At 44.1% G+C, this 13314-nt stretch overlaps 1 protein-coding gene across 1 annotated transcript in view; it reads left to right on the top strand.

The window, feature by feature from the left end:
* NOC2L (NOC2 like nucleolar associated transcriptional repressor) overlaps positions 1-13314 on the top strand; it is a 52725-nt gene that overhangs the window by 2036 nt on the left and 37375 nt on the right. The window contains exons 4-11 of the mRNA XM_080380050.1: positions 36-146; positions 797-917; positions 2151-2241; positions 3895-3973; positions 5949-6059; positions 7674-7787; positions 8471-8659; positions 10944-11083. Of these exons, the coding sequence (XP_080236176.1) occupies positions 36-146; positions 797-917; positions 2151-2241; positions 3895-3973; positions 5949-6059; positions 7674-7787; positions 8471-8659; positions 10944-11083 (956 nt within the window). The remainder of the gene's footprint in view (positions 1-35; positions 147-796; positions 918-2150; positions 2242-3894; positions 3974-5948; positions 6060-7673; positions 7788-8470; positions 8660-10943; positions 11084-13314) is intronic.

Genomic DNA, 13314 nt, shown 5'->3' with positions numbered 1-13314 from the left:
AAACCTTTTTTCAGTCTTGGTACTGACTTCTCTAGGAAGCAAGTGATGAAGATGAAGAAGAAGAGCATGAAAAAGTCAAACGGAAGAAAGCTACTTTCATCCCCGTGAGCTTGAAAATGGTTGAAGAATGGAAGAAAGCTGCAGAGGTGAGCAGGGAGTTGGAATACAGCACATTGAGTGTTCTTTAAACATTCTTTCATATGTCATTGCCTCTAAAAGACCAACTTCTGATTTATTCATCTTTCACAAAAATGTACAGAGAAGATGGATGTCCTACATACAAGGTCATACTCCTACAGCTCTTGTTACTTCAGCGTGACTTATCTTTGCAGTTTTTGTTGGGCTGCAATATTATAGAATGCTTGTACTGCTTCTGAGGGAGAAGCTAGAGAAACTTTTGTGGCTCAGAAGAGGTCAAAACGGTTAACTTCTGATTTTTCACCCTCTTGCTAGCATTGTGCCAGAACATTTCAGTCACATTTTTAGCCGTAATGAGTAATTTTCTGCTTCTGAGGGGGATGGAAAGGTCAAACTGGATAGTTGCTTGCAGCTGATTGTTTGCTTTTCAACCCCCAACCAATGAAGAGCCCTAAAAGCCTGTTTTAGAGCAAGTGAAGGCTACAACTATGTGTTAACACTGTCTTAATATTTTTTTCCTCCTTGTTAAAGTATGGAGCTATTTTTGCAATCAAACTTACGATGAATTCCAGTACTCCTCTCCCAATAAAGTCATTCAGAGTTTCAGAACATTGCTTTTTTTCCTCAGCAATCCTTTTTTTTTTTTTTCTTTCCCCAGAGAAGGCTAACGCCAAAACTTTTCCATGAAATCACTCAAGCCTTTAAAGCATCTGTAGCAACCACCAAAGGAGATAATGGTGGGGCTGATCCCAGCAAGTTTCAAGTCACTGATATGGCAGGTGAGTTTGTTGCCGTGCTGCTTCTGTGAGATAAGGGAAGTAATTCGGTAGGGAAGGTTTAGTTATTGGTAGAGAATAGGGATAAGTACTAACAGGAGTTAACTTACCCTTTCATAGGCTTCATTTCACTTAAGTAGCTTATCTTCCTGGTGGTGAGTCTGTGCAGTAGTATTTCTTCTGGTGTCTCAATGTGTAAACATACTTCTCTGCATGCCTGGAGCAGCTGGGCTTGCAGACTGCTGAGGGAAGTACCATCCTGCATTCACCAGACTACTTAGAGTGAAGCTGAAGTTACGTATTATTTATATACTTGTAGTGCACATTTTTTGGAATGTTTGCTGTGGCTTCTTGCTTTCCCTCTTAGAACTAATCCTACAGGACTATTTTAAAGTCTTCTTACCAAATAATGTTTTATAATCACACAGCAGTTCAGAGTTCAGTTGTACTATGAAGTTCACATTCCCCTAGCCAGGACCTCTAGTGTCTAGATCTCCTCCTCTACAGGATTTTCATGCCTGTAGGACAGATGAGATGCACCTTCTCTCTCCAGCCTAGCCCTCTTTTGCATAAGCTCCAGGTTTTGCAGACAGTCCTGTTTAGACTCAAAACAGCATGGCTGAGAGGAAAACGTTTTTGCTAGTGTCTCAGAGGATGTGACCTGCAGCCTACCTGCTTTTACCACCAAATTAGTAGGTACTTCTGCACTGTGTTTTATCCGCTTGTTATTGCATACCATCTAGAACTGGCACTGTGGGATGGGTCTACTTGTTCTCCGTAGACCTTTCTTGGCTGGCTTAGGGCTTTATATCTCTTTCATTGTTTTTGGTAAAATCTCATTCTTTAATGCAAGGGATTATATAGAATTCCCATGGTGTCAATTTCTGTGACTTTTTTTTATTAAAAAGTGCCTTTAATTTTCATTATGTTTTTGTGGGAGATTGGTGGTAGACTCCTAGTCATGGGTCAGGCTGCTGTTGTGCTTGGTGCTCTTTACTCAGAGGGCAAAGAGATGACTCCTGTGCTGGAAGGCTGTCAGTTGTAATCTTGCTGTCTAGAGAAAAAAAAGTCTAGGGTAAGACAAACTGGTGTTTTCTGGAAGCTTGAGGAAACACAATAGTTCTGCTACGGGAATTACTGGCCTCAGTTCCTTGAGGAGCTCTTTTCAGATTAGCTGAGAAATCAGGAATATGTGAAAGATGATTTACAAATGCTTTGTTGACTTTTTTTAACCAGTGTTCAATGCCCTTGTATCCTTCTGTGTCCGGGATCTCTTCCGCTGCCTGCAGAAAGTGCTTCTTCTGAAAGCTCCAAAGAACAAACTAAAGTAAGTCTGAGGAGACTTGAGAACTGCAGGTGAGAGAAAGGTGGGTGAGGCTTTTCATAACTGCAGCCTGGCTGTGAAGCTGGAAAAAGATGGCAGCTCTTCCCAAACACTAGCAAAGTTGCCTGATTATATTCACAGTCATCTTAGCCATGTTCTTCCTTTCTTCCACTGAAATATGTCCTCTAATACTAGACACCAGCCATTTGCAGAGGACAAGTGGCTTCAACAGAAAGAGATCTGGAGCTGCGTATGCTTGCCCTCAGGAGCATTGTGAGTTGGTTTTCAGAGGAAGGGACTAAGCCTTCTGCCTATATGTAGTCAGTGTCACAAGTGTGTGACTATTTAATCCAGGGCTTTAGCAGCTGTATTATGGCTTAGAGACTGGTGGTCTGAGAGAGCTGGATCATCTGAGTTTGAGCTGTTCACTGTGAGAGCGTGGATGGAATGGAAACAACCACACAACTGGGCAAAGAATGGTGCAGTTCATATTTCTCCAGAATGGCGGCATTGGTTCAGTACCTCGGTGTCACGTTTGCTGACGCAATTTGATTTGACTAGAGAGGAGGAATGACAGTTTTGAAATCTCAGCTGCTGCCTAGGAGCTGGGAGTTCTCTGGCTATTTTGTGCGTTGATGCTTAAAGCATTTCAGAGTCAGGCTGGGCACATAACTGAATAGGTAACAGCATGGCTTACCCAGCAGCAGCTGGAAAAAGGTGAGAGAATTCAGTAAGTACCGGTCTGAACTACTGCTGGGTGAACCAGTGCCATAGCTGGGGGCTATAAGCCTAGTTTCATAAAATAAGCTGTGAAGTTCCCAGTATGTTTTGCAAGCTGGAGCAGCCTTACTTAGTCTCTGTGCCTGTTTCCTACTAGACATTCACAGAAGCTTCAGTTCTGTGACACAGTTCTATTACTTACTTCATACTCTGAGCTCTTCTGGTTTTCCCATTGTTGGGTAGAGTGAGTATTGAGTGCCTTTCAGAAGTGCTTTCAGTTCCAGGATAATTTTTGTGGCAGTTATTTTTAATTTCCCTGTCACAGATGAAGGGAAGGGTGACCTAAACTTTAGATTCCTCGTAGACAGTGGTGCCTAGTCAGAGAAGTACATTTCATTTCTTTGTGTAAGTATCAGTCTCTTTCCTCCCTAGGCCTGACATGTACAGACCATGTCTGAATTTGGGGTGGCCTGGGGGCACAGCTTCATGAGTGCAGTGTCAAAAGTTTAGAAGAGACAGAACAAATGTCTTACAACTGGTTTGATCACAAAATTAGACTTTATTGCTACAAGCCAGCCTGCTCTGTTCTTGGGCAGTGGCTGCAAAATGCCTGACTAGAAATATCAGTGTGAGAGATTCAGGTCTCCACCAGGCTTTCTGGCTGTCATAGCTCCCTGTACCACACTTTCAGAGATCTAGGTACTCTGCTGGGAAGCTCTTTGAATTGAATTTTCTAATGCTGTGCTTCAGGCAGTTTTTACATAGTAGAAGTACTTTTCACCCGTAACAAAATTGTTACTTCTCTTAGTTCTTGTGTTGCAAGCAGTTTTTACTCACTGTCAGTATCAAGGAATTGAACTCTCTATTCTTTGTGCTGCTGAAATCTTTATTTGATGGGCTTTTTTAAAGCTAAACCCAACTCTCGCTCATTTCCAGAATGGTCCTTCCTTCCACCAGCCCGCTTTGGAGCAAAGTGCGACTGGATGTAAAAGCGTACCTCAGCTGTACCATTCAAGTAAGAAATTTCAGCACATTTGTGTTACTGGGGTTGGTCTCTGCCTTGCTGGGCTTTTGTTCAGGATACTTTTGGAATGAGGCAGATGGGCCTTTGCATCTGTAAACAACACTGCTGAAAGGAGAGCCAAACAATCAAGAAGATAATTAACAAAGCAGGTAACAATGTAGCCTCAAGTGCTTTTCCCTTTGGAAAGACAGTTATTCCAGTTTGAGGGCAACTTCCAGGTCATCCCAATACTAGGAACCTTGGATATTGATTTCTGTGCCTTCTGTAGTGGAGAATAAATAAGACTTACTGGCTTAGACTGTGGTGGGCAGAAGCAGACTTGCTGAGTCTCAGAGCCCTGGGCATCTGAGATTTGTGTGTCCATCCAGTTCCCTGTCTTCTTTTGGAAGTATTTGGTCGTAACAATTTGGAGGTCATAGGATGGCTAGGTCAAAATAGGTAGCCTGTAAAGAAGGGCTGGGTTAACGTTCTGGCAGTTCTTTCTGGCTTAGTTTGTCTGACAAATTAATACTTAACAGGCTTTAAAGTAGTTTGCAGTGCTGTGCTCCTGTATTGTGCTTTAATTCAATTTTTGGCACTATGATCCTGCCACTTCTTGTAGTAAATACTAGGAAGTTGTTATGTTGATAACCTCGCATATGACATCTCCAAGTATAATTATGCTCCATCCTGCTAGGATGTCATATCTATCCAAAGCTGCTGATGTCTGGTGTTTCAGAGAATTCATGGATTATTTCTGAGGGAAACTGCTGCCTCCTGTTAAATTTTTTGTGTGCTTCATCATGCATTACCAAATTTGGAGTGGTAAAAACAATATTATTGAAATAATCATTCTTCAGAAGCTGAGGGAAGGGAATATAAGGAAAGAAAAAAAAAAAGTGCTGATGTCTCTTAGCTGGAAGCTGGCAGAATGACTTAGCAAAAAGCATTTTGATCAGTAGAGCTTTTTTCTCAAGTTGTGGTGCTTCTTGCCAGCAGCAGGAGATTGCAGTAGAAAAGGGAAAGCTTTCAATGCAGTCCCATTGAAGTAAGCCCTGGTCCTGTGCTTACTTCTGAGTGCCCTCGGTCCCAGGCTTCACTACAGTGTTTTTATTACATTGTAGTTTCTGAACGGTACCTTTTCCTTTCCTTTTGGGGTGTGAGGGACTTCGCAAAAGAGACCTGCTCAGTCCAGAATCTTTGTAGTGCAAGAAGGAGAATGAGGAAGAAAGTTAAAAGTAGAAAAAAATGCCACTGCTTCCAGCAACTGGAACTGCAGGCAAAAGGGGACACTGCATCAGGCAGAACCTCTCACAAATTTAAGGGACTTTGAGTTTATAATTTTCTTTAGAAACTGCAAACGTCTCTGGGTTTGGCTCCAGGTGAACTGAGCTGAACAATCTGGAAATACAAAGATACTGTTTCTTAATACTTTGTCTAACCTTTTCCCTGAGCTAGAGTTTGCCTCTTGATACCCAGTGGTATTCCAGCTTCCCATTAGAGAAATCCTAGTGAAATCCAGTAAGTTATGAGATAGCCCAGATGGTCTGTTTCTAAGTCTTGTGTAGACTGAGGGTGTCTTCATCGTGCTTTGACCATTTGTAGCAAGATGACAGAGGCATGGGTGCCATGCCATCTCTAAGATGTCTTAAACTGTATATACACTTAGCTTTTGCAGTATACACAAGTGAGGCTTTAATGACTTTTATGTGGTGAGCTCAGGTGCTATTAGCCATCCAGGTCCGGTAGCCTGAGCTCACATTTACCAGGATGAGGTACTTTCAGGTGGGTTATTTAACCTGCCATGTGTCTGTTCCTCTCCTGATACTGGTTTTATGGGTTTGTTTGAGCCTTCCTAGGGAAGGCTGGTTTTCCAGTCCTTTGGTAACACAGAAATACTTGGAAACAGCAAAATACAGATGCTTAATGATAAAAGAAGAGGTGATCCCCAAGCTAAATGTGACTGTGTTTTGTTTTCCCTCCATAGCTCCTGTCTTGTTTAACAGAAGCCTCAGTTGGTGCAGCAGTCCTTCAGCATGTCAATTCTATAGTGCCTTATTATTTGTCCTTTCCAAAGCAGTGTCGTGTACTTCTCAAGGTAAGGGGATCTGCTGTGATATGTCATTTGGATCTGAGGTACTTTCTTTACCCCTTTAGATGAGCCTCTCATGGTATTTGGCCTGGATCCTATGGTAGTTCATTCTCTTGTACTCCCCATTCATTTGCTTTTCTTTTGGTCCTGGAAAGGACTCCTGATTCTCTTACAGGCCTTCTAGGTGCCATAAACTATGCTCACACCGAGGTGAGTGGGCATGTGTCTGTGGGTAGCTGCTGCTAATCCCCATGAAAGCAGCATGGGGATGTTCTGGGGAAGCAGATGGAGTAATTGCTGCCTGTGTGTTGAGTCTGTGTGTATGTCTGTGATAGCATTTCACTCTCAAGAGCTGGGGGTGGAATATTTTTGCAGAAACTTCGTCCCAACTGCTGAGCACTTGAGAACAACAAAGGAGGCGTGAAAGAACAGAAGAGGGCAACAGGGTCACATTTAAATGAGAAGCTGTGACACAAAATTTAAATGAGGCTGGGAACCCTTTGATGATAAAGATGACTGGTATACAGAGATGGGAGGCTGGTACACCTCATATCTGAAGGTCTAGCAGTCTGCTTACTGCTGCAGTAGGGATTTTTGAGTAGGCTTTTACAGCCCTGTAGCTGGAATCTTTCTGATGTCCTGTACAGTTCATTAGTGTAGATAAGGAAACTAGTTTTTGGAGGCATCAGCCATGATTGTGGTCCTACTCTACCAGATGCTTCCTGTAGGGCCAGACAAGTCCAAGTGAATCTATGCTCTGAACAGGCAAATGCAGGCATGCCTGGGAAGAACAAAATCTATTAATTTGCTTTTCAAAAAGTTGAGGTGACAGATCAGTGTATGATTGCTTTATACAGTGCAGAAATGTGTGAAAATTCAGATTGATGAGTTCACATGTCAGTGGTGGCAGTCTATGAGCCCAGACCTCTACGCAGACTAACCTACTCCTCTCCAGCTGGTATTTTTATGGTGGACTGGGTGCTTGTCATCATGTCTGTACTAGAGTGACTGAGGATATGTCTCGGCATAAGTGCTGCCATACATGGGTCCTGTCTCAGGGTTCAAACCCTGCTGCTACTCTACTGTTTGAATTAATACAGTGAATGTCCAGGCAACTAGAATTAAGTCAATACTACCACTGTAATTGTGGTGTAGCTGTATTGCAGAATTCAGTGTAAGACAAAAATTTTTTGTTGAGCTGGAAGATATATTGGCCAGATGTGTAATCTGCTGTGGTGTTGCTGTCTAGTGGATGGTGAGGAAGCTTTGCAAAGCCTAGGACGTTGAGTTGCACGCGCAGGCTGGTGCCTATGCTCAGAAGCTCAAATGTGTATTTAGGCACATGAATAAAAGTGCATGTATTTTTCAGAGATGCTCGTTTTGAACAGTCTCCTTTATTGCTTGTGGAAACATCAACCTCGCCTTTTGTGTGGTCTCACAGGTAGAGTGTGAGGACAGAATGGCTGTTGTGACTGATTCTGTGATGATACAGCCTGACATCTTTGTATCATCTTCCTCCTTGCTTTTTTGGCATGAAGGAGGGAAGCTCAGGCCTGTCTATAACCAGGAAAGGGCTCTTTGTCCCTTCACTTATCTGTATGTTTTTATTTTTCATTCCAGCAAACAATTAATTTGTGGAGCACAGGTGAGGAAACAGTAAGAGTGCTGGCCTTCCTTGTGCTGAACAAGATCTGCCGCTACAAGAAAGAGGTGTACCTAAGTCCCTTACTCAAGGTAAGGCTGGTACTTGCTGTACTCTGCAGCGTTTCTTATTCCTGTTCTATGCGAAGACCTTAGAGCATGAGCTGCAGCCTATTAGGTAGGATAGCTGCTGGAGATGGTGCTGGCTACCTTCAGTAAGTTAAACAGGGAAGAAATTCTGTGTTAGGTCAGGGTAATATCCTGCTTCCCACTACTGCCCTTCCTGCTGGAGGCACACAGGGTCATGGAGAGCAGGGAGGGCCTCTGGTACTTAGCTGTCTGCTGGATGAATACACATTTTCCCAATTCTTGAGGTCTTTCCTCAAGTGCTGACACACTACTCAGCACTATTGAGCTGCTCTGATCTTTCAGGTAATAGCTGAGGTTCCCAAGTGTAGTTTGCTTAGGTACCACTGTTACAGAAAGAGGACTGGCCAGCCATAAGCATGTATGGCTCAAGGGCATCCCACAGTTCTCTGTTCTGGCAGAGAAGTAATGGTAGAGGCATCTCCATGCTCTGTGCTAAACAGATTCTTTCCTGTCTCCCATCAAGAAGTAGTAGCCTGGACTGTTACTTCTGCATATTCATTGAAGTGACTTGTCTTTATGAAAGGAATGTTTCACCCCTGGTTTGGACATACCTGGGTGGGGAGGGTTAGTGAAAGAATGTTTGTAATCTGTTTCATGTGGTTCGTATCTCATCCTTTCCTGCACAGCAAATGTACATCGCATTTGTGAAGAATTCCAGATTCACCTCTCCCAATGTCCTGCCCATGATCAACTTCATGCAGCGCACGCTGACAGAGATGTATGCTCTGGACACACATACCTCTTACCAGCACGCCTTCATCTATATCCGTCAGCTTGCCATTCACTTGCGTAGTGCAATGACAATAAAGAAGAAGGTGGGTACCTGTCAGTGTGGAAGGAGTGAGTATACCCTCATATGGGGAACGTGTGGAGAAGGGAAAATCACAGTAGGTACTCCAGGCTTTTGGTAGTGTCTCTAAAGTGTCGCTACTTGTGTCTGACCTGTTTTAAAATGTGCCAAGGAATTTTTTTGCCAGAGGCTGGGAGCTTCAGAGGTCACCTTGTAGTTGCCTGTGCTAGTCTGGAATTTCAGCAAGGAAGGAGAGAAAAGGCAACTGCAGGGTGGGAGTCACATTTCTCTCCCCAGCTTGCAAGTGTTTGATGCACCTTCCATCTTCTGCCTTGGGCACCCTTTTTCCACTCTGAAGCTGCCATTTGCAGCCTCTGTTGCAAAACCTCAAGGTAAAGAAGATTAAGAACCATCCTGGTGTGTGTATCTTTCCAATGAAGTGTGTACTGTTTAAAGGACTAAATTGAACAAAGCAGCTCAGACCTTGTGGGAGCAGCCCTGATTTCAACCACCTCCAGTCTGACCTCGGAAATCTGAGTCGGATTGCTAATCCTGGCTTTATTCATGTTTAGCAAAACAGACCCCTATAGATTAATTGTTCAGCTGCTCTCAAACATTGCAGGATTGGTGGCCAGTTAAATCTCCTGGCTGTTCAGACATGGGGATAAATGAAGTCTGGGCTGCATATGCCTTAATTGGATTGCATTGGCTTCTTACACCCTCTGTTGTGGCCCAGACAAGAACTAAATCCCCTTGATTTCACAGCTGGGGAGGGTTGTAGGAACTTTAAATACAACAGCACAACCAAAATTTACAAATCCAAGCAATAAGCCAATTTAAACTGGGTGGTTGTGGAAGGTGATTACAAGAGCAGATTGCTTATCTGTGCAACAGAAGCTGAGAACAAAGCTTCTCGGTATATCTTGGTGAGCTGGGAGAGCTCTACCACTTCCAGCTGCAGCTTAAGTCCCTATTGCAAGGTTTGGTCTGGTAGCTGCAGTTGAGGGCTCTGTACTTGTTTCAGGACTTGTGCATCATGCTTCATCCATGCAAAAGAGGAGGTGACCTGGGCCTTGAAAATCTGTCTGAAACACAGGCTGGAGCTGAGGCATCTTGTTAAGTGTGATCTCCTAGGTTCTTGATGCAGTTCTAGGGACTATGTGGGCCTGCAGAACTCTTTGGAAAGGGGGTGTCCTTAAGGGACTCCGGCACTCTTGTAGGCTTTTATTTAATCTGGCACTATGAGCTGCTTAAGCACGTGGCAGGGAGAGCAAGGGCTTGCCCAAACATTCTTGAAGGCAGAGTCTCTTGGATCTGTGCAGGACTTGACCGACACCTACCTATACTATGAGCCAGCCTGAAATGCCAGCTCAGTGTGTCATTGCATTTCAGGCACGCTGCTGGCCTATTGCATTGGTTTTGCTGGTAACCATGAAGACTGACTGAGAGACAGAACTGGAAGTTTGTTCTCAGCCCTGCTGCCTGTCATTTCTACTCTGCAGTTGAAAAAAAAATATGAAACTGTACTGGGTAGCGTGTTTTCCAAAAACATGGAGGAGTGTTGGGTTGATCATTTGGTACTTGCTTTGACAGTGAATGTTTATAGGAACATCTTTAAAATGAGCACTAATATACTGCCTTTCAGAGTTAGTAGGGCAGCTGTTTGGGGGTTTTAATTAATACAGCTGAGGGAAGCGAAGCCTCAGGTTGGGAGGACAAGCTGCTATGTAGCAACCAAAGGAATCTGAGTGCAGAGAGGGGAAATCCAGCTTAATTTAAGAAATTGTTCTAGCTTGAATCTGTAGTGTAGTTTTACACACCCTTCCCCCCCACACCCTCTGGTCTGTAGAGGCCAGAAGGCAATTTACAAGGGTGTCAGAGGGGTACTACTTTCCAGCCTTCCTCCCTGTGGGAGACCAGGGACTGTCACAGGGACTGTGGGTAAATGGAACAATTAAAGGTTTCCTAATGCTTGGCCACATCCCACTGTCTGCTGTGAGCTGGGTCATTAAATCATCCTTCTCAAATGAGCCATGCTTGTGAAGAAAAGCAGTCTGTGTGGTGCTCATTATTTCCTTCAAGGCACTAACTAGTACCAAATCGTAATGTTGCCAGTGCAGCAACTTGCTGGATGGTAGGTCAGCCACTAGCATCAAAGGGACAGCTAGTATGTTAGTTACTCCTCTAAACAGTACACAGTGTCCTCTTGGAGAATGCTTGATAAAATGAGTCCTGTAGAGAAACCAGACTGAGCTCCTCTCAAATGCCACATTATCAAGTTTGTGCCTGTGTTTTTCCCTTTTCTGCAGGAAAACTTCCAGTCTGTTTATAACTGGCAGTATATTCACTGCCTGTATTTCTGGTGTCGGGTTCTCAGCACAATCTATCCCAGTGAGGTCATGGAGCCGTTGATCTATCCTTTGACGCAGGTCATCATTGGCTGTATAAAGTAAGTAGGATTTTTTTCTTCTTTTGGCTATACTTCTCTTTCTTCATGTGGCAGAGCAGTTTCTAAGGGATGCTACAGTTACGTGATTTGGATTTAACCTTGCATTGTAAGGCATCGCCTGAGAGCTGCTTTTGATTAGAGTATTTCAGCTGAAGATGTGTTGTGAGCACTGGTAGGTTTAGGTGCTGACAGAGCTGTGGTGTAGGTTATTCTTTCCTAGGCTAATTCTCTGTATAAGAGAAACTGCTGTCTGAATAGCCTGGATGGATTATCCTCCCAGTGTATAAAGTGGCAAGGAAAAACGGACTGACTTGCCTCAAGACCTAACAATGCCAAAGTACAGAACCAAGTCCTCATCTCTAGCTCGGTAAATACAGTTAGAAGATGCATTTTGGTGCATATTTGTTAGAAATTGAATTACTAGGACATATTTATTGCTTTTAGTATGTCCCTGCTGAGAATTTCTTTCTCTGTTTCCCATCAGTTTATATATGAAATGTTTGTGCTTAGAAATGGCTGTTAATAATGAGCATTGAGGGAATTTCTGAATCTCTCATGATCTCTGCAATCCTGTTAGCGCTATTAACCAGATTCTTGGCTTTAAAACACCACCCGCCTGGTCTTGAAAAACTCCCAAGTGGTGATGAAGTTAAGCAGATTTAAACGATCATTAGAGTATACACATCCCTCTTCCCATCCCCCATGTGCGCACAGGCTGCTTAGCACTGCTGTTGTAGAGCTTCAGTTGTCCTGTGGGTGAATCTACATAGTTTTCTACCTGTCCAGGCAGATAAATTGGCTATCTGGGGCTAAGGAAAGGTGAATGGGGTGGTTCTTAGTAGGAGCAGCAGATACATTTTTTAGCATCTGTGATGGACAGGGCTGTTTGGCATGAAGTACATTTACTGTCTGACAAGGCTTTAAAGATTTGGGAACCTGACAGATGGGTTCTAGGGTTGGGAAGATAGAAGTAGATAGCACCCTAACTGAGCCAAGCTAGTGTCCGGGATATAAAGGGCAGGTAGGTGGGTTAGCAGATGTGAGAATGATGTGGTATGGTGGGCTACACAGAAGGAGCTACCCAGTGGCTCCTTCCTGAGTATAGGCAACCTCTTCTCAATGTTGGTGGCTGTGCTGTCCACACTGAGGCTAGCGAGAGTCAGTCAGTCTCTGTGCCACATCCCTGGTGTAGATACATCTGTAGCAACCTTGTGTTAGAGCAGAACTCGGGTTGTTTGTGTTTGAGTTGAGAGGAGAAAATAATCTAGCTTACAGGTCAAGGGCTTCGTGTACCATTCTGTGCACTTCTGGAAGACCCATTTAGGGGTATACATCTGCTTGAGGGCTGCTTAGTACCAGACTGCTGAGCTGAACCTCTCTCTTTGTTTCTCTGGGCTGCTCAGCTTTGAGAGGGGTGTGTATGTGACCAGGTGGTGGGGCAGGATGCTGTGTAACACCTGGAATAGCTCCTTTCACTTCTGCTCTTGATGTGGTGGTGTGCTCTGGGGTGCATCTGGAGGGTGGTACTGCCGGAGTGGGCTCCCCCGGTGCCTTTTGTGCCGGGAGGTGGCGCCTGGCTCCAGCGCAAGGGCAGTGAGCAGGGTGTCTGTCTGTCGGCTCCTTATGCCGCGCTGGCCTCTTAGGTGAGAGGGATGGGGAGAAACCACCATCCATCACAGGCTTTTTGCTCTAAGCAAGGAGCAGGGCAGAATTTCAAAAGCGATTAAAGAAAACTAGCAGAAGACTGCTAAAATCAACATTAGCTCCCTCATTTTCTTGCTGCTGCTTCTTGCTTTCTGGCATATAAAATGCATTGAAACTATTTAGAATAATAAGTATTTAAGGAATGGACCCCATCTGTGTCTGGCAGTCACCTGTGTTCAAGATGTGGTCCAGGGAAGTTAGACTGCTAAATGGAGAAGTGCTGGAACTGATGGTTTCTGACTTCTGTGATGCTGGGAGGAGCCTCATTGCTGAGTATGCTCGTGGAATTGCCATGTAATAATGAGCGGTGCTGTTCTCACAAACAGCTGAAAGGTTGCAGTTAGTTTGACCAGTGGGGCAGTGTTGTAGGTATTGCAGGGTTAGCAGAACATGGAAATTTCCACCTTCCTTTCTCTGCTTTGTGCTTTTCTCTGCCTCTGTAGTCCATTAGTTAATCCTTTGGATCTGTGCACTTGCATTTGTCCTAGCTGATGGTTGTTTTTCTTTGCAGCAGGGTTGTTGCAGAA

Source organism: Falco punctatus (genome assembly GCF_963210335.1).
Source record: "Falco punctatus genome assembly, chromosome: 3".
Classification (NCBI taxonomy): Eukaryota; Metazoa; Chordata; class Aves; order Falconiformes; family Falconidae; genus Falco; species Falco punctatus.
This window is presented reverse-complemented; position numbering and strand designations above follow the sequence as displayed.